We start from the raw sequence: 24,459 nt of genomic DNA, 5'->3' as shown, positions 1-24,459 counted from the left end.
TAAAAAAAAGTAATTTTCATCATCAGCAAACTAGACTACTTCTGAAGCCTACTACTTGGGCTTCCTCTCTACTACTCCCTCTAGACAAAGTCATCAACTTTGCTACCCACACTCTGTACAACATATTCAGATTCCCCTCACCCCCCCCATTTCTACTGTTTGTATGCTGGTTGGTTCCCCATGCACAACTGCTTCCTTTTCAAGTTCCTTCTCCTAATCTACATAGCTGTCAATGGTATTGCGCATCTTTACCTCTCCGATTGCATCTTTACTCACCATCTTGGTTTGTTCCTTCCATCCTCCTCCATGTTCCACTTCACTGTCCTATACCCTCCCTGTACCTCCTCGCCCAGCTGAAAGCCACTGTCCATCACAATCAAAACCCATCAAAGTGCTGATCTCTTCAAACTGTCTTAAAGTTCACTTACTTGCTCCAGCGATGCTTGATTTAATGTGGGATCTTTATGTAGCAGTCCTCATCTATGTGCTATTGTATGGGCAACCTACGTGGGAATGCCTCAGCTGTCCGCAAATGCATTATTGCAAGTAATTTCTCATCGAAACTGACATGCTTGTTCTTCAAATATATAAAATAAATACACCATGGGAGAGTGATACAATAGAGGAATTCACAATTAATACTTCACCTGACATTGTTGGGCTCACAGTTGTATTTTATAAACAGAGCTCTGACATCCTTATTCCAAAATTCATGAGACTGTAGCAGGTATTCTTGGAGAAAGGCCTTTTACCCCCACCACCAGATACACACACCTGATTGTTTTACTGTACCCAAAGGACGAGGCACTGCTCTATGTACAGGCCAATGTTGACAGTGAGATACTGACTAAAGGCCTCATGAGTAGACTGAAGTCGCTGATGCCAGCAATAATGCTGCAGGACCAGGCTGGAGTCAAACCAAATAGAGCAACCCACTGCAACCTCCATACCTTCTTCACAATTTTGCACTAACTTAACACTGACTTTCCCTTAGCAGTGGCCTTGTTCAATATAGAAGGCATTCAAAACATTTGAGTTGTTGTACCCGTTTGCGGTGCTTCGCAGGATTGGACTTGGCGATTAGTATATGGAAATGGTTTAATTACTGCACACTGAACTGGTCACATATGTCGTTAGCAGTGGGGTGTTTTTCCTCCATACATTCAACAGAGGCGCGCACACACCAGAGATGCCTGTTGTCCACTTTGTTGTTTTTGATTGCTAAGGATGACCTGGCATGTCGGCTTAGGGAACATCAAGCACATTAGAGGCTAAACATTAAGGGAATCCTGTTGGTATCTTTGTAAACAGATGACCTGGTGGTTTATATTAAAGACCCTGTTCAGAACTGCCACTGGAGAGATTTGAGGGGGGAGGGAAGAAACAGGGGAACACATCTCTGTTGAATAGGCATACATCTGAAATTTTTCGCTTAACATCGAGCACTATGGAGGCAGAGATCTATTCGGAATTAAAATGGTGTCAGGATTTGCCCGATTTCTGGGTATTTAAGCGGCTTCATCACAGGAACTACTTTGAGTTAAGCTATAAAAGGTTGACAGTATTTTTCAGACAGAGTGGACAGCTGGCTCTTTCTCCTGTTGACCATTCTGGGCTGTATTTCTATATTAAGAATGTTTTATCTAAAATACTATATCTAATTTTTAATGTGCCTATTAAACTTACTAATGCATACTTTGCCCAGATGCGAAAAATGCCCAGTAAGGTGGTGTGGGAAAGCTGGTGTCCCAGGGTCCACTGTGTTTCATCACTTAGGCACAGGGGGTTGGGCATACCTGACCTTGACAGATTTTCTATAGTGTTGCAGATCCATAGTGCTTGCTATTGGTATTATGAGGGCAGGAAACTGCTATATGCAAGCTTAGAACTGGTGTTACAGTATTCTTGAATGCAGGAGGGGACTTAAAGGACATGGATACAGCAGTATGGGTGTTTTGGAGGGTTAATTGGAAGTGCCTAGGCAGTAGCTTTTAAAAATAGTTTTTATCTGCACTCTTCTTGGGCGAGATAGGCCTTCCTATAACATTTTAGCCAGCTTTTGTCAGAGTATGCTGAGATCTATCCGGTGTAATGAAGATATGTTTCCTGGGGGCAGTTTCGTGAAGTGGGAGGGATGACAGTAAATCACATAAACCAGGAAACTGGCTTTTCCTGCTAGGCACCCTTTATCTGGAACAGGTTACAAACACAGATACAACTACCCCCCTCCATCTTACACTTCAGGAAGAACTTGAAGACATTTGCTCCACTTCTAGAGTCTTCCAGCCTTCCTCTGCTTTGCGATGGTGGAGGTAATGAGTTTGATCCCCAAAACTCAAAACCTTGGGATTCTCCATTATCAGAGGTCAGGGCAAAACAAGTGACAGAAGAAGTGGAGAATTAGAGGCAAGCAGGTAAGTCTTGGAGGAGTGGAGCATGCGATCTTATATTACTGCCCAGTGGCAGTATATATTAGGGTTACAAGAAGGAAAGGACGAGATCAGAATGCCATCAGCAAAGATATGTTTGGACAAACTAAGGAAGGTGCTATAAACAGTTAAAAGTAGTGGACCAGGCGAAGTCTCTTGGAGGATTCCCCCCAGAAATATGAAGGTAATTGGAGATGCTTATGTTCCAGCAGATGGAGGATTAGTCAATTAAGTAGTTGGACATCCAGGTGAGCAGTGTCTCTGATGCAGAGGTTGGAGATGGTACAGAGCAGAGGGGTGACCTGTAGTGCTGTGAGCTGCTGAGAGATGGGGGAGTTTGTAAATTGAGAAGTTTGAGTTGGGAAGCCAGAGATGTGGGTCTGTGTCATAGTATGATAATTGTGTAACCCAGATTGACAAGAAGGTTCCTGGGATCACCACGTTCTAAAACATTTGAGTAGACAAGGAATGGAGCTAGGACAGTTTTAGGCAGGGTCATTTGGGTCATCGGAGAGCTTTAAAACCTGTAACACAAGATATTCTAAAGCAGGTGGGGAATTGCTCAGTGACAAAAAAGAGAATGGAGAGGCAGGAGTGGGCAAGGGGAACTGATGTCCTTGATTATTTAGTGCAAAGTGATCCCATCTGCACACTGGGTAGGCAATCATTGGGGTTGTTTAGGGAAAAAGGAATTGAGAGAGGATAAAATAAGGATGAGATGTTATGGGGATGTTGGAGAACAAGTAGGGAGTTTAGGTATCTCTGATTTTTGGAGATGTTGTAGAAGTAAAAGGTTATAAATAAAGGGGTGTACCTGCAATCAAATCCCTGGTCCTTCAGGTAACAAACATAACATTAAAGCGGAAAGTGGACCAGGATGACAAGTTATTCAATAATTACACATTTTATTCAATAATCACATAAACATATAACTGTATGTATTCCTTAAAACAATTAACTCAATCCATCAACATATCTTTCATATTTCAGGCATCAGTTCTCAATCCCACAATTTCTCATTCACACATTCTTAAATAAAACCAATTTGGCATATTATACATTGTGTATTCATGTTCAATGATTATATAAACAATATGGCAAATGGAACCAGATGAGACAAGCCACCTGAAAATAAGGACTGGGTCATAAACATTTGTAACAATTTATGGAAACCTTTGTGTAGTTCCAGAACATGAATACACAATGTATATATTATATGCCAAATTGGTTTTATGTAAGAATGTGTGAATGAGAAATTGTGGGATTGAGAACTGATGCCTGAAATATGAAAGATATGTAGATGGATTGAGTTAATTGTTTTAAGGAATACATACAGTTATATGTTTGTGATTATTGATTAAAATTTGTAATTGTTTAATTAACTTGTGTCATCCTGATCCACTGGAGAAGTAAAAGGTCAAGGTTCTTGACAGTGTAAGGAGGTGTTGGAGAGTGGTCAGAAAGGGGGAGCAGTAATTGGAAGGATAGTAGAGAGACCAGATCAGGTTTGCATAGTAGCTGGGCTTAGCTGCATTGAAGGCAGTAAAGGGTAGAAAGGCAATCTGAGTATGCAGCAATGAGTGGTGGGGAATGGGCCCTGGCTACAGGCATACATGAGCCTATTGAGATGGTGGATCTCAGGGATGATTCAAAGGTGAAGGCGGGAAGAAGCAAAAATGCAAGCTGGGTAGTGGAATTAAGAGAGTTGAAATCAGGGAAGGCATGATCTATGGAGGAGGCCAAGGATGGAGAACAACCCGACCATGGCTTGCTAGGAAACCAGAAAGTCAGGTCTGAATTTTGTGAGAAACCTGAAGGTGTCTCCCTAACTACTCCCAGGGGTCTGTGACCAGGACACGGCCATTGCTATTGGATCCAGTTCCTGGGGGTGGACCAGCGAGGGAGGATCACCTGGATGGGGTTCCTTGGGGAGTGGAAGTGACACCAACGGGTGAGACGTGGTATCCCCCTTCTTGTGACAGCTCTTCCCCTACATTCCACATAGGATACAACAACACTTTAACCCACCCCCCCCCCCCCCCATTTCTGGCGTGAACCCTTTTGAATATTATGAAGGGCGACGGACTAACACTTGAGCCATTTACCTGGGTCAGGCAATTGACCAGAACCGCACACACCTGACGCCCATCTCCCTTCCCCACACGGATAAAAGGTGTAGCACAAGAGCACAATACGAGCAAGGCAGACCGCACGTCCAGGGAGCTAACTCGGCACAGCAGTTCAAGAGGAGAAAGACGGCGCATATCAAGAGGGTGACAAGGAGAGAAGCGACCTTGCCCTTTCCGACCAAGGCCCGCGAGACCTCCGCCGAGGGAATCATAAGACCACAAACAATAGCCAGCGTGTTTTGCAACACATGCCACGTACACAAGACCCTCATCCGCTGAAGAACAAGCAGGGAGAGACGCTGGTCTCCATGGTACCAACCTTGACTCAGAGGAGAAAGAAAGCCAAGCGGTTCATCAGAGCCGGTGAGTCGAGGGGAGAGTCGATAAGAAACCGAACTGTGTTGAACGAAAAGTAGCAAACAAATAATTGAACATTGAAAGCATAAAGAGCAATTGTTGTAAAAAGGGGGGAAACCAGCAACAGGGGAATCCAGCACCATGTGGGTGCTCACTCAGGAAACTCTGGGTGACTACCCAAGTAATGAAACTATTGTAACCAGAAAGCCTTGGGAAAGGCAAGAAGGGGGATCAAAGTGGTCATACAGGGGTCTTGTAAAATCCTCTGTACAGTCGAAAGTCTTTGAGCAACAGATTGTGAAGCCAAGGGAAGTGAATCCTACAGCATAAGAGTTGAATGAGAAAAGGAACGATTGACAGATTGGCAAGCGTGAACCCGAACGACAGATGCCAGCAAAAGGGGGACAAAGTGTAAAGTCGCAAAATAGCAGATTTGAGCCCCCTAAAGAGGGGAATTCAAGGGTGAGAAGCCAACACCCACCGACCTGTGAAAGCAACAAAGCCAAAGCTAAAGAGAGAAACCCTGGAAATACATGCTAGGCCAGAGTGAACCTGACAAAGATAAGTTGATAGTCTAGAGGGGTCTGAGCCCAGAAGAAGGGGACCCTCAGGGTGAAAAACTACCACCCGACAGAAGAGAAGAACTTTTTGTTGAACTTTTGTTTATATACTTGACAGGCCCTCGAAAGCACGATATAACCATTTGAGATCCTGGTATCAATAAGGAACTTACTAAGGATCCGCGCCCGGAAGAGGGGGATCTCGGGGTGAAAAGCATCACCCAATGTTTATGTGAAAAGGCACTTTTGTTTATAAAATTTTGAATACATCAGGCCCACAGAGGCAAGAGACCTTTTGTGGAAAAGAGACTTTACCTCTGGAGGCCCTGATTGCTGAGAGCAGAACTGTAAACTCATGCTCGAGCGTGTGCTGTGCTCCAAAGTCCACCATTATCATGTGCTGAGAACATGGGAAAGAGGGACCCCGTCTACCGTATGCTGACTTATGATTTGTGAACACTACCTTCTTTCTTAAGAACATTATCCCACACTTTTGTATTTAGCTTAACGATTGGCAATAGGTTTTTCTCAGTATAGGCCCATTTATTTGACACAACGCGACTAAGACTGCCTTATTATTTGATGGTTGAAACTTGCTCCCATCTTAGGTTTAGCTTAGGTGTTTTTCCAACCTACCTTTGCAGTTTAATAAACACCCTTGAACTGTGGATCCCTTGTGTCTGTCTTTACTGTTGCCACCATGAGTTCCTTACAACTTGCATTTTGTCATGGGGGACTGATGAGAGGAATGGGGCAGAAACACTGAAATGGCATGAGCAAGTGGTTAAATGAAGAGAGTCCATGAAGAGGACAGTTCAGGTAAACGTGGATAGATGAGTTGCTTTAGTCATGTATTGAGTGGTCAACCTGCATGCTGGCATCCTCCTCGGCTGCATTTCCTTCTTCAATCTTAGCCCTAGCCCCCCCCCTACTTAGCCCAATGTTTCAGATAGAACATAGCTTTGGGATCGATATAGGGGCTTTCCAAGGGCATTTGGAATTCTGGAAGTATCACAGTTCAGGTATCTTTGTTTCCAACCACTGACTGACAATGCTCTAATCCACATACAGTGAGAACTCAGCAGTGGAAGTTATGGTGATGAAGTTGTAGCTTCAGTGCCAAATAAGATGATCTTCAAGCAGGGAGGACAGCTGGGGAGTGACTGGTTATGCAGTTATGCTGAAGTGGAACACAACTTTGCAATTGTCTGATTGCACCTCTGGTGCTAGTGAAGCAGACAGTGCCCAATGGAAGCAATTCAGTAAGTCACACATTTCAATTCTAGTTACTACTTGGTTGTACTTTGCAGAGAAAACACAGGTGTCCGCTGGTTGCCAATGCTCTGTTTGGTGCTTCTACCTGTTCATGTCACTACTGCACAGAAGCAAATCTTCTGGTCAATGTGAGAATCTTGATTGTGACTCAGCTGCGCCTGCCAGGTCTACCAATGCATCAATTCCCTCGGGTTGCTTAAAAAAAAAAGTCTGCACATTTCCTCTTTAGGTTATCTTCTTCATATATGCTTCTAACTCCTCCCTACGTCTGAGAAGGGAAACAATACACTCAAACTATCATCTGACGCCAGTTGAATAAGAATGTGGGTGCTGGGCAGGTCTCTCAGCTGCCAATAATAGGGTTGCATCCATTCACACTTTAGGTGGTGTGAGGGGTCAGAAATGAGAGTCGGACACAAAGAGGTATCATTTCAACATTAGCCATTTTATTAACAGAAATGGGTTTGGATAAAGGCCTAACTTTCCCTATCCTAACAAGAGTGGCAAGAAGACTTAAACTAAAGCAGGATGACTCAAACTCAATCTGACCCTCGCACTAATACAAACAAAACGTGCAAGGTAAATGATTCAAAGTTCAACTCAACAGAAAAGTTAACACTCAAAACATATAACTTCAACAAAAACACTACTTGTATCCAACGGTTGTCTCCCTTAATCTGTGTTATTTCAGGCAAACTATTCACTATGTTCTGTGTCAAAACCAGTCTCTTGAAGGCATTACACATGTCTCTTTTACCCAATACTCTCCTCAAGATAACAAATGTTCCTTCCATGAGACTGATTTGGAAAAGAGGAGTCTCTCCTATTCTTTCAGAATGACAAAATAAAGTATATTTTCCACAATGCTGGTTAGAACAAGGTAAATGAAAGTCTTTCCTACTTTTCAGGATGGCAAAACAAATGTCATTTTCAGAACACAGATTGACATATGGCAAAAGACAAGTCTTTCCAAAGTTTCTGGTTGACAAAAGAACTCCATATAACCAAGTCTCTTTTCAACATACAAATTCAGACGGCGTTTCCCAGTACACTCTCCTCCCAGGAAACTCATTAACTGAAAACTCTTGATATCCTGGTTTACTCTCCTGCCAGAAATATCCCTCTTGGCTCCCTTCGATCCCCTGGTGTACTCTCCTGCCAGGTCCCTGTCTAAAAAGGTTTCACTACCCGATATTCTTGTCGGGCTTTTCTACACATTCACTTTTTCCTTAAGTATTATAAAACTGTGCTTCTTCACTAGCACCATTTTGTTGACTTCAACTGTTACTTGTACCAATTTCCCTCAAAATGATATCCAACAACTGAGGGCTTGTTCAAGCTTTCTCTTTCAACAACCTCTCTCGACTCTCGCAATGCTTGTTCCAGGTTTCTCCCAACTGACATCTCAGGAGAATTGCACCACATTCGTCTTTTCCATTTAGTTCTATTAGGTCGGTATTCAAAGTACTTTAAATATGCTTTTCAGCATATCCACGCGTCCTGCAGCCCCTTTTGTTATTAGGTTGACTCACCAGCTCTTCGTGTGGAGGTTGAGAAGTGCTTGCGAGGGCTGGCTTCAATTCATTCGCAGAGTCCCACTAGGTCTCCACAAAGGCTCTTCCAACCATTGCTGCCAAGACCTGCGCAGCTTTGCTGGACTGTGTCTCTGTACACGGCTCTGCTGCGCACCATCTGCTTTCTCTCATCCGGATCTTCTCTCCTCTGGTCCTGAACGCTGCCACCTGACTTCTGGCGAGCTTCTCTTCCTACAGTCCTTTGTAGGATTTCCTCTGCCACTGGTCGCGCTTTCTGCTCCCTGCAACCTACCTCCTCTCTCCATCCACGTTCCTTTAGCTGCAGGTGATTTGGGAATATAAAAGTCCCACACAGCTGATTAGAGCTGTGACAACAAGACTGCAGTGTTTCCTCCACATGCACTTCTTGCTCCTATTCCTCGTCGCAGTACTTGAGGCTTTCTGGTACTTTTGAGTCCAAAGAAGTTTCAATGGATTTTACATCACGTGGTTTAACAGTTGCAAGAAAACTACAATCACCATAAACATCAGATGTTTCTTATGTTTTAGTTTCATCATATATCCATGAAGACTGAATGGGTTTTTTTTTAAACAGAGTATTTCTCAGGGTTTTAGAATCATATGGGTTTGAACAATAGCAGCAAGCTATCAAAGACCCTGGAATGAATGGATCTTCTTCACAATAAAGAGAAGCACATTGCTTCTAGCCTTGTGGAATCACCAGTCTCCCCTTACAGCCATATCCTCCCATGTGATCCACCCTTGGAATACCTCCCCCATGGTTAGGATCAGGTAGCAGCTGCCTTCCCCAGGCGACATGGAGGAGACTTTAGACTGAGGATTAGTGATGACTCTGCAGGATTCATCACAGTGACCAATCAATCATCAAGACACACCCACATTCAACATTTGCAAGATTATTCTCAGGCTTTAGCTCCATATGTGGCTTCAAACTGGAACCCAAATAATATTCCCAGGTAAGTTATAACTGGTTCTGCCACTTGTAGCCCTTGCAGGCAGTATCAGTGACATAATCTGTATCCCCACTTACTCTGGCATAAGAAAACGGGTCTCTCTCTTGGACTCATCACTAGATTTGCATTGGGGTTCCTTGGAACAATATTCCTGAGCAGAGCCGTCTGCACCCCATTAAAATGTACAAAGTCTGACACCAACCAATTGATCCACACAGGCTGGAATGGGATGGGGAAATCTTAAAGCTAGGCAATAAAGCGTGCCTTATGTTGCTGTGAATAGATCAACACTTCTGGGAACGTGCGTTAGCCCCAGATAGCATAACTTGCAATGCATGGGGGATAGTACTGCCTAATGGGCTCTGCATAATGGGTATCTGACCGTGTGAATTCATGACGATATGCATCGGTCTAACTCGCCAGTGAGTCACATGACAACCAGCCTGCGTGATGACATAGGTTACACAGAGAATTAGCATTTAAAACAATGCTGCGACTTGTACAAATCTCGTCCACAGACTGCCGGAGAGACGCATTAGACCACAATATTCCATGAAGAGCTGAAAGTTGTAGGTAAGACACACTGACAGTACAGGATATTGATCAGCACTATGCTTCCTTTAAAATCATACTGCTAACCATACTCATTACTTTGCAGACGAGGGTGATGTTCAGATGGACATGCGGTTCCCTTATGAATTCGAATACATTCAGGTTGGCAATTACTAGTTTCACAATCCGGCACCTATGAAGCTCACTGACCGATTACTGCGAGCACACAGAGCATACATTAGCCAACATCCGACCCCATTTCACATCCATCAGACTATCTGGTTATGCATGCTTAAATCACTGTAGGCACTATCATTACCCATTAGCAGTACTTATTTCCATAAGGTACTTCCACAGATGGCATGCTCACAGCACAAAGCTTCATAATGGTAAGAGCATTCCTACCCCCCCCACAATACTCATGCACAAGTGCAGTTTCATCTGTGCCATCACCAGGATAGAGAATGATGGCACAATAAACCAGTTCTACCAGCAGTTATATCGACCTAACTGAATGACAGAGTAAATGTTGAGGTACTCTGATATCTTACTGTATTTCTCACCTATGGATCTGCACTTTTTCCTCTTAGTTGTCTCTTTTACTGTCCTTTTTGGCTTAATGCCTAATGTGTATTTTTATTTAATTGGCTTATGATTTTGGTATATTTTGTTTTGCAATTTATTATATGTTTATCGTGTTATGATTTTAGCTCTACACCATCCTTCTGTACCATTAATACGACATACTGCAACTTTAATTCCTACATGATGACCCAGTTAGTTATTGCCGCGTAATATTGTGGATGTATCACTGAATACATATACCCATTTTGCTAATGCTTAATTGATTGTACGTTTTGATTCTGACACATGCATTTTGATTGGTTTAATGACCAGACTGAAGTTAAGCCCTGATGAAGGAGTACACCCAAGTCCAAAATGCATTGGCACCTTTGAGCATCTGCACCAATTTATACTGAATAAAATTCAACACTGATTATAATGAAGAAAGGTTGAACATGTAAATGTAAAACTCATTGTTAACCTGCAACAGCACTTGATCATTTAAAAAAAAAAAAGTTTTCAGTCAAACCACTTAGTGGATCTTAGGATGTGCAGCACACACCGAAGGCCAAATAGCCTTGGTCTTGTTTTTCAGTTGCATCTTTCTTCCCAGTGCAGAGGCGCTAATTAGTGGGCATACACCCCACTCCCAAATTTTTGGGAACGGAAAAAACTAAGGCTGATTGAACAACTGTTCCGAAAAGTAAATGGAACAATTCGCTGTGCCCCCTCACCACCTATACAGGTAATCCCTCTTTCTCACTTGATAAGGCTGCTCAGACACAATAGGTTTCTTAGAAAATCTGATGTTCACAACCGCAAGTTAAATGACCCCACATGTTCGAATCATCCAAACGGCTCAAATGTCTTTGTAAAGTGGCACACACTGCAATGGCAAAGGACTAGGTCATACAGCAAGGATTATTGTATAATTATTGTTTTTATTGTTGTACAGGTTTGAAATTTCCAATGGAAGCACCTTTATGCAAAACATAAGCTAAAACACGTCAGAGCGTGTGTAAACTGGTTTCACTGTGCACACCAGATACTTTGAACGTGTGTCTTCAAACCAATAACAGTCCATTACGCATTCAGTCGATCAACAGCTTGCTAAGCATTTTACCCTTTCCACCTTCTTATATTGAAATTGCGGCCGACTTGTGCACCAACTAGCATCATCATGCATTGTTGGAATTGCCTTTCCCTTGGAGGGTATCTTATAATCTGCCAGGCATGTGGTGAAGGATTTAGTGGCACATTTCCACTCGCATACGCTTTCCACACATCTTTCCATATTAGCATTTAAGTATAGGCTTGAAGGCGTGGACCAGCCCATAAGGAATTGAAGACGTTTTCTCGATGGACCAGTGCCTCAAAGGCCGGTAGTGCTGCTGGCTCGGCTCGCCGGGCACAGGACTCCCTCTGCTCTACCAATACGGGCCTTAAATCTATTGATTTCCATACAGCCCAGTCTGAGTGCATGAGATATGGGATCCCAATCCACACAAGAACATTGCTGTTTGGGATTGCCAACGCCCAAGCAATCAAATCCCTTTATTGATTCATTTTTTTCCAAAGTGTAGTTTTATTTGGTTGCAAATCTTTTCTGCAGAAATGAAGTAACTGGGTCAATTGTAATACTGCAGGACTAGAAATTAAAACCAGCAAATAGCATATAAAAATACATCTCCAACACCAGCTGAAAGAATTCTGCAGCAAAAATTGGCATTTCTTACAAAATGCCTTAATTGTTCTCTTTCCATATAAGGGGGAAGGGTGCGACGGAACGGAGGGGAAGGAAGGTCTATTGGAACAGAATCTTGCAACGAGTCAGACATAACTTCCAGCCCAGATTTTTATTTCTTTTTCAACAAGGCCCTCCTGCCTTTTCAATTGGAATAGTAAAGGAACACTTCTCAGGTTTTTCAGCAATGGCACACACAACTGTTGCGGAAATCCTTTGAAGTTTTGGGATCCTTGGTGTAGTTCAGCAAGGTATTATCATTGTAGCCCATTTTCCCCCTGATGGATTCAGCTGAAGATTGGCTGAGCAAGATTGCAGGTGCCACTCCATGCTTTGGCTCTTGAAAAGCTTCCGAGTCCCTGATCTACATCTTATGTTGGAGGTAGATGAGAAAGTCAAGACCTGTTCACAAAGGCCTGACTCTCTAATGTAGTCATTAGGCTCTTTTTAGCTCTTGTGCTCGATGGCAAATGGTGTAAGAATCTCTGGGTTGAAGTTGGTTGGGGTTTTTAAGTAAACCAATAGATGAACACTACTCAGCATAATTTGAAAAAAGGAGAGTAGCTTTGTCCAGTATCATAAAACATTTGTTTCCGCACCCATGATCCACCAATAGCAGTAGTGGTGGAAACTACACAAAGGGGCGGGCTCACCATCACATTACGTAGGGATCTGGTCTTCTCGTTCAGAACGAATTGATGAAGTTCAGGTAAGCGTTCAAGAAGCCCATGGGGTCCTCCAATTGTGGGTAGTGGCTAATGTGATCATCCAGAACAGACACAGTGGACTTCGGAAGCAGTTTCCTGTTGGAAAGAACCAAACCAGACTGTTAATAACTGTACACAGAAAGGGTAGGTAAGCATAGGGCTTCAACAACTATATTTGCAATGCTGCTTGGATTCCCAATTAGGAATTTAGTCGTAACTGACCTTTAACATTAAGAAAGGCAAATGCGATTTGTGCACTTGCACGGGAAATCAGACCGTAATTTGACAAGTGAGGCCCTAATGCTGACCTAGTGGTCCAAACACGTGTAGGCTGGCTTTTTGTGATCCTTATCTCATGTATCAATAGAAGCATCCATACTTTTTGTTAACTTTACTTGGAATCATGGTATTCTTATACTTTTGACAATTGGGACTCGGATGATGAGTGTCAAGTCACAGATGATCCCTATTAATGAGGATCTCATTTCTCACCTGCCCTATTTTATGCAACTTCTTTTCAGAATAATGTGATCAGAATTTGGCTTTCCACCAATACTTGCTATTTGCCTTGTATATCAAAAGTACATTTCCATCACACATTGTATAGACTAAAAAACGAATTTCTGGCATACCGTACAAACCAATCATTACATAAAAACACCTCACTAGTAGTAGCATATCCCATTATCCCAATGCAAAAAATCAAGTGATCGATAAGTAGACTTGCTTTTCCACAGACCCAAGCTTCACATGTTTTCTTTGCTGCAAAGGCATATGGGGCAAATGCCCTAGAGCTGCTATGTTTAAATTCCCTATCTCAGGAATCGAACATAAACAGCAATGACAGAGTAGGATCTCTGTGGACTTTCTAATTTTCAGACAACTTCTCAGTACACAGCCCGCTGTTGACCATATGCATGAAAGTTGTGTTCCATCAGGCTTACAGTCACCAGCAAAGAAAGCTTACACTCTAGGGGTAGTAACACACATGAGCGCCCCATCAACACTTACGTGTAGAGCTCCAGAAATTCAGGATGAGGATTGACCGGATCCAAGGGGCCATAGATGAGATGCACTGGAAAAGGGAAAGCATCATTAACATGGGATTCCAAACATAGTAAGATTCATTCAAAAATTACATTAAGTATAATTTAATAGTAATATATAGACTGAAAGAGGAGAGGTCTTTGGTGCAGTGTGATTTGAGCGCTTCCACTCTCTTTGTTAAGTTTTTTCTTTATTCATAGAGATTAATGATTCAGTTGTAGAGAGTACAGGTTATCCTTATGACTTTGGGCCTCCAAATATATGGATTTGGGGGGTTGTGAGGCTAGGGAGGTGAGCCCACTCTGCAACACACTCCCTAGGGCTCGAGGCAAGTGGGACCTCACTGGGAGAAACTGCTCCTTTTGGGACAAGGACTCCTGTTCATGTGAGGAACTCTCCAAGTCATACGCCACGGTTGCATACATGGGAATATCAGATGCACAGAACAGTATGCAATCCAGAGACTTGGTTGAAGAGAAAACTAAAATATACTATTATTAAATAAAAATCCCCATTTAACTGGGATGAGAAGACTGGAAGAGGAGGACACGCCAAAGCGAGTCGAGGCAGAGAGATACATATGCAAGCAAGGGAGTCCCCCTGGCAGCGTAACACCTGAGAGGGGAGGAGTCACTGAGAGCCGCAGAGCCTGAGAGTTTGGAAACTGCTCTTGGAGCCAGAGCAAAGCACTGGAGGCGCAGCGTCCACACAGAGGAAGAAACTGTGGAACAGGCTGTGGTGGCGGGACCATAACGACTTCGTAAGGGGCAGGGTGCCCACTGAACACCACCAAAACAACTATGCTGCGAAAGTAGCAAATCGCCTGGATACCTGCAACGTTACCAGCTCGCACAGAGAGTGGAACACCGGAGAAGTTGGGACGTTGAGAAAACACGCAACCGTCCAGTCCTAGAGGAAAGAGGCCCCAGAGACGTTTCCTCACAGAATCCAAGCTAACAGGGAGAAACGCAAGGCCGCTGGGGGATCATTATGAAATAACGTCAACTCGTCGCAGTAGAATTGACAAGACTAACATGGAAGTCGAACTGTAATAATAATGAGAGGGAGCGAATCACAATAAATGCTGGAAGAGATATCCATAAGACTGAGATACAAATACCCTGGGAAGAGGGGATAGGACTATAAATGTTGAGACAGACTATAAACCAGAAGGAGAACCCTATGAAGGGAAGGCAAGTGAGTCAAACAAGAGTAAAGATAAGTCAAACAAACCACCCCAGGAGAGGAGGAAAGCATACCAGAGCTAAGAAAATATATGCTACCAAAGTACTGAAGGCACTTCAAAATGAAGGAAAAGAGATGTGAGATAGACAAAAGGGATTCATGTAAAACAATCCTTGGTGTAGATAGAAATCCCATAGAACTTGTGAAAAAGTTACAAGAACTTATATTAAAAAAAGCGTGACAAGAGACTTATTTGAAATTAACCTACTAATAAGAAGCTTGAAGCCATGGAAAAATATCTTCAGAGAAAAGACAATCGGGAGAAGGGTCCGTTAGAAGAACAAGTTACTTTCTTACCTGGTAACGTTCTTTCGATGGGATGGTTCGACGACGTATTCCATATCTATGACAGGTAATGTCCACAGCTGTGCTGCTTCGGAAAATCTTTGGCGTCTGCGTCGATGACGTCGATGCGCCATCTCCGAGGACCTCCTCCGACGGCCGACGTCACCCGATGTGATAAGTAGGACGCACAATGCCCATAGCCTCAGTTGTAGTTTTTTCCCCAGAACGTGTGCCACCAGTTTTCTGCCAGTCAGACACACAAGGCCTTGCGGGACGCAAGCTGCAATCGCAAAAGAAATTCTGCAGCGGGGAAGGCAGGGAGGGAGCGATATGGAATACGTCGTCGGACCATCCCATCGAAAGAACGTTACCAGGTAAGAAAGTAACTTGTTCTTCGAGGGGATTGGGTCCTCCGACATATTCCACATCTATGACAGACTCCCAAAGCAGTACCAAGCAAGGAGGTGGGAAAAAATTTAGAATACAAATTTAGAATGTCCAATCAAATTGCAGAATAGAGAACTGCCTTGCCAAAGGCCAGATCTTGCCCTCTGATGGAATCGAGGGAGTAGTGACGTACAAAAGTATGTACTGAAGCCCAGGTGGCTGCATCACAGATGTGACGAATAGGAACTCCCCTCTGCAGGGCAGTAGACGTAGCCACTCCCCTGGTAGAATGGGCCTGCAAGCCAGCCGGAGGATCCTTACCCGCCAAGCGGTAACACTCTGAGCTAAAATAATCCAACGAGACAAAGTCCGTTTCGTCACAGCTTGTCCCAAACGCTTTCCAGCGTAACCGATGAAAAGTTGATCGTCCACTCTGACCCGGGACATGCGCGAAATATAAAAGCTCAACGCTCTCCTAGGATCAAGCCTATGGAGCCTCTCCTCTTCCTTACCAGAATGTGGAGGAGGATAGAACGCCGGAAGAACAACCGTCTGGCTCAAATGAAATTCCGAAACCACCTTCGGAAGAAAAGAAGGACGAACTCTAAGGACAACCCTGTCCTTATGAAACACAGTGAAGGGTGGCTTAACTGAAAGTGCCTGTAACTCACTCACTCTGCGAGCGGAAGCAACCGCAACCAAAAACACAGTTTTCAGAGTTAACATCCTCAAAGGGCAAGAATGTAAAGGCTCAAACGGAGCACCCATAAGAAACTTAAGAACAAGGTTCAAATCCCAACCTAGCACCAAAAAAGGTGACAGAGGGAACACATTAGTGAGCCCTTTCAAAAACTGCGAAATTAAAGGAATCTTAAAATACGAACACTCTTCAGACGAGCGCTTAAATATGGACAGCGCCGTCAGGTAACCTTTAATGGTCCCCACTTGCAAGCCCCTGTGGGCCAAAGAAAGCAAAAAAGACAGAACCATGGGAATGTCACATTCAAAAGGATCCACATTCTGAACTCTGCACCAGTCGCAGAACTTTCTCCAACGGCAACGGTACAGAGACTTTGTTGCCGGCCGCCTGGCCGAGAGTAACACCTCCATCACGTCTTCAGCGAGGTCCCAATCCTTATACCTCAACCTTTCAGAAGCCAAGCGTGAAGATTGAGGTATCTGACCTCTGGATGGAGAACCTGACCCCCCCCTCCCGTGAGAGCAGATCGTCTCGGTAGGGAAGACGACGTGCAGAGCAGATGGACAACCACGTCCTCCGGGCCCACGCCGGAGCAATGAGGATCATCCGGGAACCGAACCTCCGTAACCTCTGCAGCACTTGCGGGATGACGGGGACTGGAGGAAACGCGTACAGCAGTGGAAATGACCACTCCACCATGAATGCGTCTCCTAAGGCTCCTTTTGGAGGAAATTCCCGCGAGCAAAACCTTTCGCACTTCTGGTTGACACTGGAGGCGAAAGGATCCACTTGAGGGGTCCCCCAAAGGGCAAAGATCTCCAGGAGAATCTCCTGAGCCAGCTCCCACTCGTGAGAGATCGTGCTCTGCCTGCTCAGAGCGTCCGCCGTCTCGTTGTCGTCTCCGGCCAGATGAACCGCCGAGATCGAAACTTCTTGCTGAACTCGAGCTGCATCGCCTCCCTGCACAGCGGAAGTGACCCTGCCCCCCCTTTTTGTTGAGGTAGTGCATGGCCACTGTGTTGTCCGTTAGAATCAGGACACTCTTTCCACGCACAGTCGGCAGAAAAGCCTTCAGGGCTAGCCGGACGGCCCTCAGCTCCAACAGATTTATATGGAGTCTGGACTCCGACGGAGACCAACGACCGCTGACTGTCAACTCGTTGGCATGAGCTCCCCATCCCATGAGGGATGCGTCCGTCACGATCGTCACCTCCGGCCAGGGCAGCCAAAATGGGGCCCCCTTCATCAGATTGCCCTCGACGGCCCACCACAGAAGGTCCCGGGCTACCGAGGATGGCACCTGAACAGGGTCCGACAGCCTGCCGGAGGACTGAGACCACTGGAGCTTGAGTGCCCACTGCAAAGATCTCATCCGCAGACGAGCCTCTGGCACCAGAAGAATGCAGGATGCCATGAGGCCGAGCAGTCTCAAGAACTTGGACGCTGGGAGATCCTGGGCAAATTGAAACTTGTTCACCATCTGCTGAATGTGAAGAGCCCTCACCTGAGGAGGAAAGCACTGCCCCAGGGACGTGTCGAGCACTGCTCCGATGTACTGGAGCCGCTGCGTTGGTGTCAAATGGGACTTCTTTAAATTGAGGGAGAAGCCCAGCCTGTGAAGGGAGTGGCAGGTGACGGACAGATGATCCAGGACTTGCTCGGGAGAGCTCCCCCTGATCAACCAATCATCCAGGTAGGGGTAGAAGTGAATCCCCCTTACCTGAGATGCGCTGCCACCACCACCATGAGCTTGGTGAAAACCCTCGGGCGGAGGTCAATCTGAACGGCAGGACCCGAAACTGAAAGTGCGAGTCGCCAACCGCGAACCTCAGGTACTTCTTGTGCTTGGGATGGATCGGCACATGGAAGTAAGCATCCTTGAGGTCGAGAGACACCAACCAGCCCTGAAGTTGAAGGGCCGGGAGGACTTGAGAAAGAGTCACCATCTTGAACTTGTCCTTCCTGAGGAGTTTGTTCAAACTGAGCAAGTCCATGATGGGTCTCAATCCCCAGTCTTTCTTTAAAATCAAAAAATAAGGGGAATACCATCCCTTGTTCCTCTCCGCTACAGGCACCAGTTCTATGGCGCGTTTCTCCAGCAGGGCTTGAATTTCCTGCGCAAGGAGCGGATCCGGACTCCCTGGTGGATTGTCGCGAGGCCTCTGCCGAAAAGGAAGACAGTAGCCGTGGGTTATGATATCCAGAACCCACAAATCCGAAGTAATGGCTTGCCACTCTACAAGATGCTGCGCCAGCCTTCCCCAACCGACGAACCATGGGACCTGGCCTCATGACTGAGTGGTAGCGGCTGCGGCGTTGCCTGAGGGCAAAGAGGCAACTGCCCGAGCGGCCTTGGCACCTCAAGTACCTTTGTTTCAACCTCTGGCACTCTTACGATGGCCTCTTTGACTGCTAGCTCCCCTCGCTTTACTGAAGGACGAGTAATAGCTAAAGGAACCTCCCCTTCATTGCTGTCCCCTAGGACGAAAAGGCGGAGGTTGGCGAACTGCAGCGGCCAACGACTTTGCTGCGGCTTTGGAGGTCTGCAACCTCTCAAGGCTCTCGTCAGCCTTGCTGCCAAAAAGGTGTTCACCGTCAAAGGGCATGTTAAGGAGCCGGGACTGCACATCAGGAGCGAACCCAGACTTCCGCAACCACGCAAACCTGCGCATTACGGTGCTCGCCGCCATGGACCGGCTGACACAATCCGCCAAGTGCAAACCCGACTGAACGGCCTCACACATGGCATCCTTGGCATCCTGAACCATAGCAAGGAAACCATCCCGTTCGTCCCCTTTGGGAATATGTTCAGCCGCTAATGCAATACAGTTCCACAGAGTGTGTGAAACGAGACCAGGCACATATGGAGTTGGCCGCCTGAAGCGCCATACCCCCCGAAGAAAACACTTTCTTCGACCAGCCGTCAAAACATTTGTCGTCCTTATCCGGATTGATGGTAGGATACAACGCCTGCTTTGCCGGGGCCGTAGCCGCCTGCACCACCAAACTCTCCGGTGTGGGGTGCCTAGACAAGTAGCAGGGGTCGCTACTGGCTGGACGGTATTTTCGCGACTTGCCCACTGCCGGGAGACTCTCTGGAGCAGTCCAAGCCGCCGCCACCCTTCTCTGCAAAGCCATATGAAAAGGCAAAACCGGGTCAGTGGGGGGACCGAGATAAAGGATGTTCGTGAGATCATCCTGAACGAACTCCCTTGGGGGAGCCGACCAACCCAAGTACTCGGTGACCCGAGACATAAGGCGTCGATATGAAGAATCGGCATGAGTGCCAGGCTCCGGCCTACAAAACTCCACCTCCGGAGAGGTGTCCAGTCCACTGGCATCATGCAGCGACTGCCGCAGGTCATCAAACTGACTACGGTTCCGGATGAACTTATCTCGGGCCATAACCGGAACCAAGCCGCCATCAGAGCCTTCATCACCTTCTGAAATGTACTCCAGGCGGGGAGAGGAAGACCTCTGGGGACCAAAGCAGTGCCTGGCCTTAGCCAGAGCGTTTCTAGGGGCAAACCCCATGCCACGGGGCCCCTCCGACACCACCGCCTCAAAAGGCGTCGAGTGCGCCGAACGAGTTGGCGCCGGCAGAAAAGGTGTCGACGTTGAGCAAATCAGCGTCGACGTCAGCTGCAGCGCCGCCAGCATCGACGGTGTCGACACAGGCCACGAAGCCGGAGCTCTGAGCGTGTCTCTCGACAACCTAGGCGCGGACGGCGTCGATGACCCCCTCGGAGGCGGAGCCTCGAGAGAAATCGTCGACGACCTTGGCGCCACAGGCGTCGACGTCTTCTTTGAAGACGGCACAGGATCACGCGGTCTGGAGCGCGTCGAGGACCGGGACCTGGAACGGGCATGGCGAGAACAGCTACCCTTGTCCGAGCGGGACCTCTTCCGCGAGCCGTGCCAACCCGAGCACGTAGGCGTACGAGAGGCGTCTCTCGACCGGTGCCGACCGACCCCACTCGGAGGCGTGGACGGACCGGTGCCCTGTGATTCAAGAATCGCTAGCATCTGCTTCCCGAAGGATGCCCATTGCTCCGGTGTCGCTTGCATGGAGGGATAAGTCCTTGGAAGAGGACAGGGAAGGCGACCTATGCCGGCGCTTCCGGGAATGCCTCAAAGAGGCGGAGGAGTGGCGAGACCGACTCCTGGAAGGAGACCCACTGGACTTCCGACGATGACGCGGAGAGTCGCCCCTTGAGCCATCTGTCGAAAGCCCCGCAGACCTCGACTTCCGGGGCTTAGACACCTGGCCTACCGCCAGCTTCTTCTTGCGTTCCCGCAAGGCCTTTGCCGTGAGAGACTGGCAGTCGACACAGTCGTCCGTATCGGGGGGCCTCCCCGAGGCACCAGAGGCAGGCGTCGTGCAAGTCCGTGACCGACATCTTGGACCCAAAGTCCCTGCATTTCTTGAAGCCCGGACGCGGGGTTGAAGACGAAGAAGCCATCGCCACAAACAGGTCTTCACAACAAAACGAACCGAGAATTGAAAACAGCAAACTCCAACGAGTCGAGGCGTACCGAGATTCACTAAGCGAACACGTTTGTGGAAAAAACAGAACTGAAGCTATGGACGTTGTACGTCCTACTTATCACATCGGGTGACGTCGGCCGTCAGAGGAGGTCCTCGGGGACGGCGCATTGACGCAGGACGCAGACACCAAAGATTTTCCGAAGCAGCACAGCTGTGGACATTACCTGTCATAGATATGGAATACGTCGGAGGACCCAATCCCCTCGAATTACTATTTGGACAGCGTACCTTTTTGACTAACAAGCACCTTAGTTATTTATATAATCCAGGTACCACAAATTAGAAAAGGTGGGCCCCCACCCTTTGGTATCCCATTAAGTGTTATGTACTTAACTTATATAAAATAATCCAAATTTAGAATCACTGCGGGAAAACCCTGGGCACACGGGTAATGTATGCAATGCAAGTGTCCTAGAATCTAGGAATCTGTGTGCTCACAATCTGCTCAAACTGAGCCACAACTGTAGAGTTCAATCCATTCACATGGTCCGTAATACAGTTACTAAATATTCACGCATGATAAGATATGTCATTTATAATGCACCTGTACAAAAGTGTACCTAGGCGCGACAAGGGGGAAGATAGTAAGGGGGAGTGCCAGGGAGAGGGAAGGGGGGGGACGTAAACAGGGCAGCATTGCTCTGAGGGAGTGCAGCCAGGGCAACACAGCTCTGGGTAAGTGCAAGGAGGCAGGGGACTGTGGGTAACAGTTACAGACCCTAAGCGCACGGTGGCAAGGAGGCAGTGCAGGGGAGACTGGTCAAGGAGGAACCTGGTACCCAGTGGCACAGGAAGTGGCACAGGAAACTGGTAGGTCATCAGGGGAGAGAGAGAAAGTAGAGGAGAAAAGGAAGGTCTTGAGCTGCCCTAGAACTTCAGGTGGTCCGGCTCAAGTTTGAGGGGTAGGGAGGCCATTCCACAGGGAGGCACCTGCAGAGGAGAGAGATCAACCCCCAACTCTCTGCCTGGAGAAGCGTCTCACCCTCAGAGTTTGAGGTATCTGAGCAAAGGTATTTTGGAATAGAAAGTTGGATGTAGTGCGGGCCCCAGCCCCAAAAAAGCCTTGTGGACGATGCAGAGGGTTTTGAACTTGATCCTTGCAGCCACTGGGAGAGCTGGAGAGATACAGTTTCTGGGCTTGAGGCCACAGACAAGTCTTGCAGTGCTGTTCTGGATTAGTAGAAGCAGAGGGCGTATAGTAGAGGAAGGCATATTGAGAAAGAGGCTCTTGCAGTAATCCAGCCTAGAGTACCAGGGCTCTGGAGACAGTGAGCTTCTGGGGGAAGGTGAGAAAGGGAGGAATACCTCTGAGGAGGTGCAGCTGGTAGTGGGCATTCTTGGCAAGGTCTGTGATGTGAGGAGAGAAGGAGAGAGTGGAGTCTAAGATGACACAAAGGTTTTTGTCCTCACAGGAGGACAAACAAAGAGGGCCCAAGGAGGGCTGCCAGATTGAGAGGGGAAGCGGGAGCAGGAGTCCCAATGAGAAGGATCTCCATCTTACAGGCATTAAGGAAAAGATCATTGGAAGCGGACCAATCCTGAATCGCGGATAGACAATCAGGAATGAGTGAGGGAATAGAGGATGCTGAGGGGAGCCGAGTGTCATCTGCATAACACTGAAAGTTAGAGCAGAGGGTAGAGATCCGGTGGACCAGGTAGACATTGAAGAGCCAGGGTGAGAGGTTAGAACTCTAGGGAACACCACAAGTGAAGAGAGAGGTGATGGAGAGAATGGACCCAAGTTGGACCTGGGAGGGTCAGTCAAGGAGGAAGGAGGTCAACCACTCCAGGGCCTGATCTACGATGCCCAGGTTCTCAGAGTCGTTTGAATAGGGTGGCATGATTTTACTGTGTCAAAGGCGGAGGAAAGGTCAAGGAGGATGAGGACAGAAGGAAGGTTAGAGTCAAGATTAGAGCGCAGATCTTCACAGGTGTTCAGGAGAGCAGTTTCTGTGCCTCTGGCTGCTCTGAAGCTAGACTGATGGTCATGGATATACCTAACAGATTCAGTGTGGTGTGTAAACTGGGAGATGGCCAGCTTTTCAAAGAGTTTGCCCAGGAGAGGAGTGATAGAGATTGGGCAATAGTTTGCCAGACAGGTGGGATCGTCAGAAGGCTTTTTAAGGAGGGGGGTATACAAGGGAGCGCTTGAGGAGGGAGAACGATCCAGTGGCGAAAGAGTGATTGCAGAAATCGACCAAGGCTGGAACGATGGTGCCAATGTGGTCCTTGATGGTTCTGCAGGAGCAGGGAAGCACCTCTTTGGTTGACACTTTCATAAATCGGACTTGTCTAGAAACATCATCAGGTGTTGTCAGAGAAAGGAAGAGGGGCGGGAGAGGTGGCCAGAGGGGGGCCTAAAGAGGGAGAGGAGAGAGAGGACAGGATGTCCTGAGTTTTAGTAGTAAAGTGAGAAGCCAGAGCTGTACAGAGGGCCTGGGGGGAACAGGAGATGAGGAAACTGCAGAAGGGTTAAAGAGTTTGGCTGTGTTGTTAGAGGCTGCAGAGACGCGGTCTTGGATGTGGACTCTCTTCTTGGACAGGACAGAGAGTCTGTATTGCCTTTGGAGCAGGCGGCAGGCCAGTTTGTCAGAGGATGCGGCAAAGCCCTCCACTTCCTCTCAGCCACCCTGCACTTACGTTTCAGGGTGGCGAGGTCGGAGCCATACCAAGAGTTGCAATTATAGGTAGGCTTCAGATGGATTCTCATGACGGGGGCAAGGACGTCCAGAGTGTTGGAGATGGAAAGATGAAGGTTAGAGAGGGCTGTGTCATGAGTCAGCCACAGGCGTAGGAGCAGATAAAGTAGTGGCAAAGCCCTCCACTGACACACACTTCATGGGCCGAATGACTGAAGGTAGGTCATATATTTGTGGCCACTATAAAATAGTGCACAAATATCTAATGTTCAAAAATGGGGAGGACAGTGTTCATATAACATGGGTTCGCCTATGCATTTCAGACCTTGTCCGTCTTCAGGGCAATCCCTATATGCTTTGAAAAGAATTTGCAAACATTCACTCCCTTTCTCGTTGAGTTTTAATTTTGTTTGGGATTTCCCTGTCGCTTGTAACAAAGATACACTGTTGTGTTTGCTCAACAGTCCTTCAATAACAGAAAAAGTTGATCTTCGTTGTTCATGCGCAAAGGATGACAATATTCAGATTTCCATTTTTGTGCATTTATTATGATACAAGTCTCCGTCGTGAAAAAAAGAAAACCTCAACACGCGTTTCACCACTTAACATGTGGATCTTCAGCAGGTAAATAATTTTTAAATCAAGATCATTTTTTCTGAAAGTAAAGAAAAAATTATATTAGAAAAAATACTAATAAAGTAACTTAGTGTAAAAAGTATGCTAATAAATCCAAAGGAGATGAAAATCTGTGAAAAGGTTAAACAATATGGCATTCAATGTT

General features: G+C 46.6%; 1 protein-coding gene across 3 annotated transcripts in view; it reads right to left on the bottom strand.

Annotated features, from left to right (window-relative positions):
* Positions 1-11,296: 11,296 nt before the first annotated feature.
* MEST (mesoderm specific transcript) overlaps positions 11,297-24,459 on the bottom strand; it is a 272,991-nt gene continuing 259,828 nt past the window's right edge. For all 3 annotated transcript variants that reach the window (XM_069629615.1, XM_069629614.1, XM_069629616.1), the window contains 2 exons: positions 13,838-13,901; positions 11,297-12,922 (listed from right to left, as the gene is read on the bottom strand). In XM_069629615.1, the coding sequence (XP_069485716.1) occupies positions 12,805-12,922; positions 13,838-13,901 (182 nt within the window). In that variant the 3' untranslated portion in view covers positions 11,297-12,804. The remainder of the gene's footprint in view (positions 12,923-13,837; positions 13,902-24,459) is intronic.

Source organism: Ambystoma mexicanum, chromosome 12, assembly GCF_040938575.1.
Source record: "Ambystoma mexicanum isolate Mex_15411 chromosome 12, UKY_AmexF1_1, whole genome shotgun sequence".
NCBI classification, from domain to species: domain Eukaryota; kingdom Metazoa; phylum Chordata; class Amphibia; order Caudata; family Ambystomatidae; genus Ambystoma; species Ambystoma mexicanum.
This window is presented reverse-complemented; position numbering and strand designations above follow the sequence as displayed.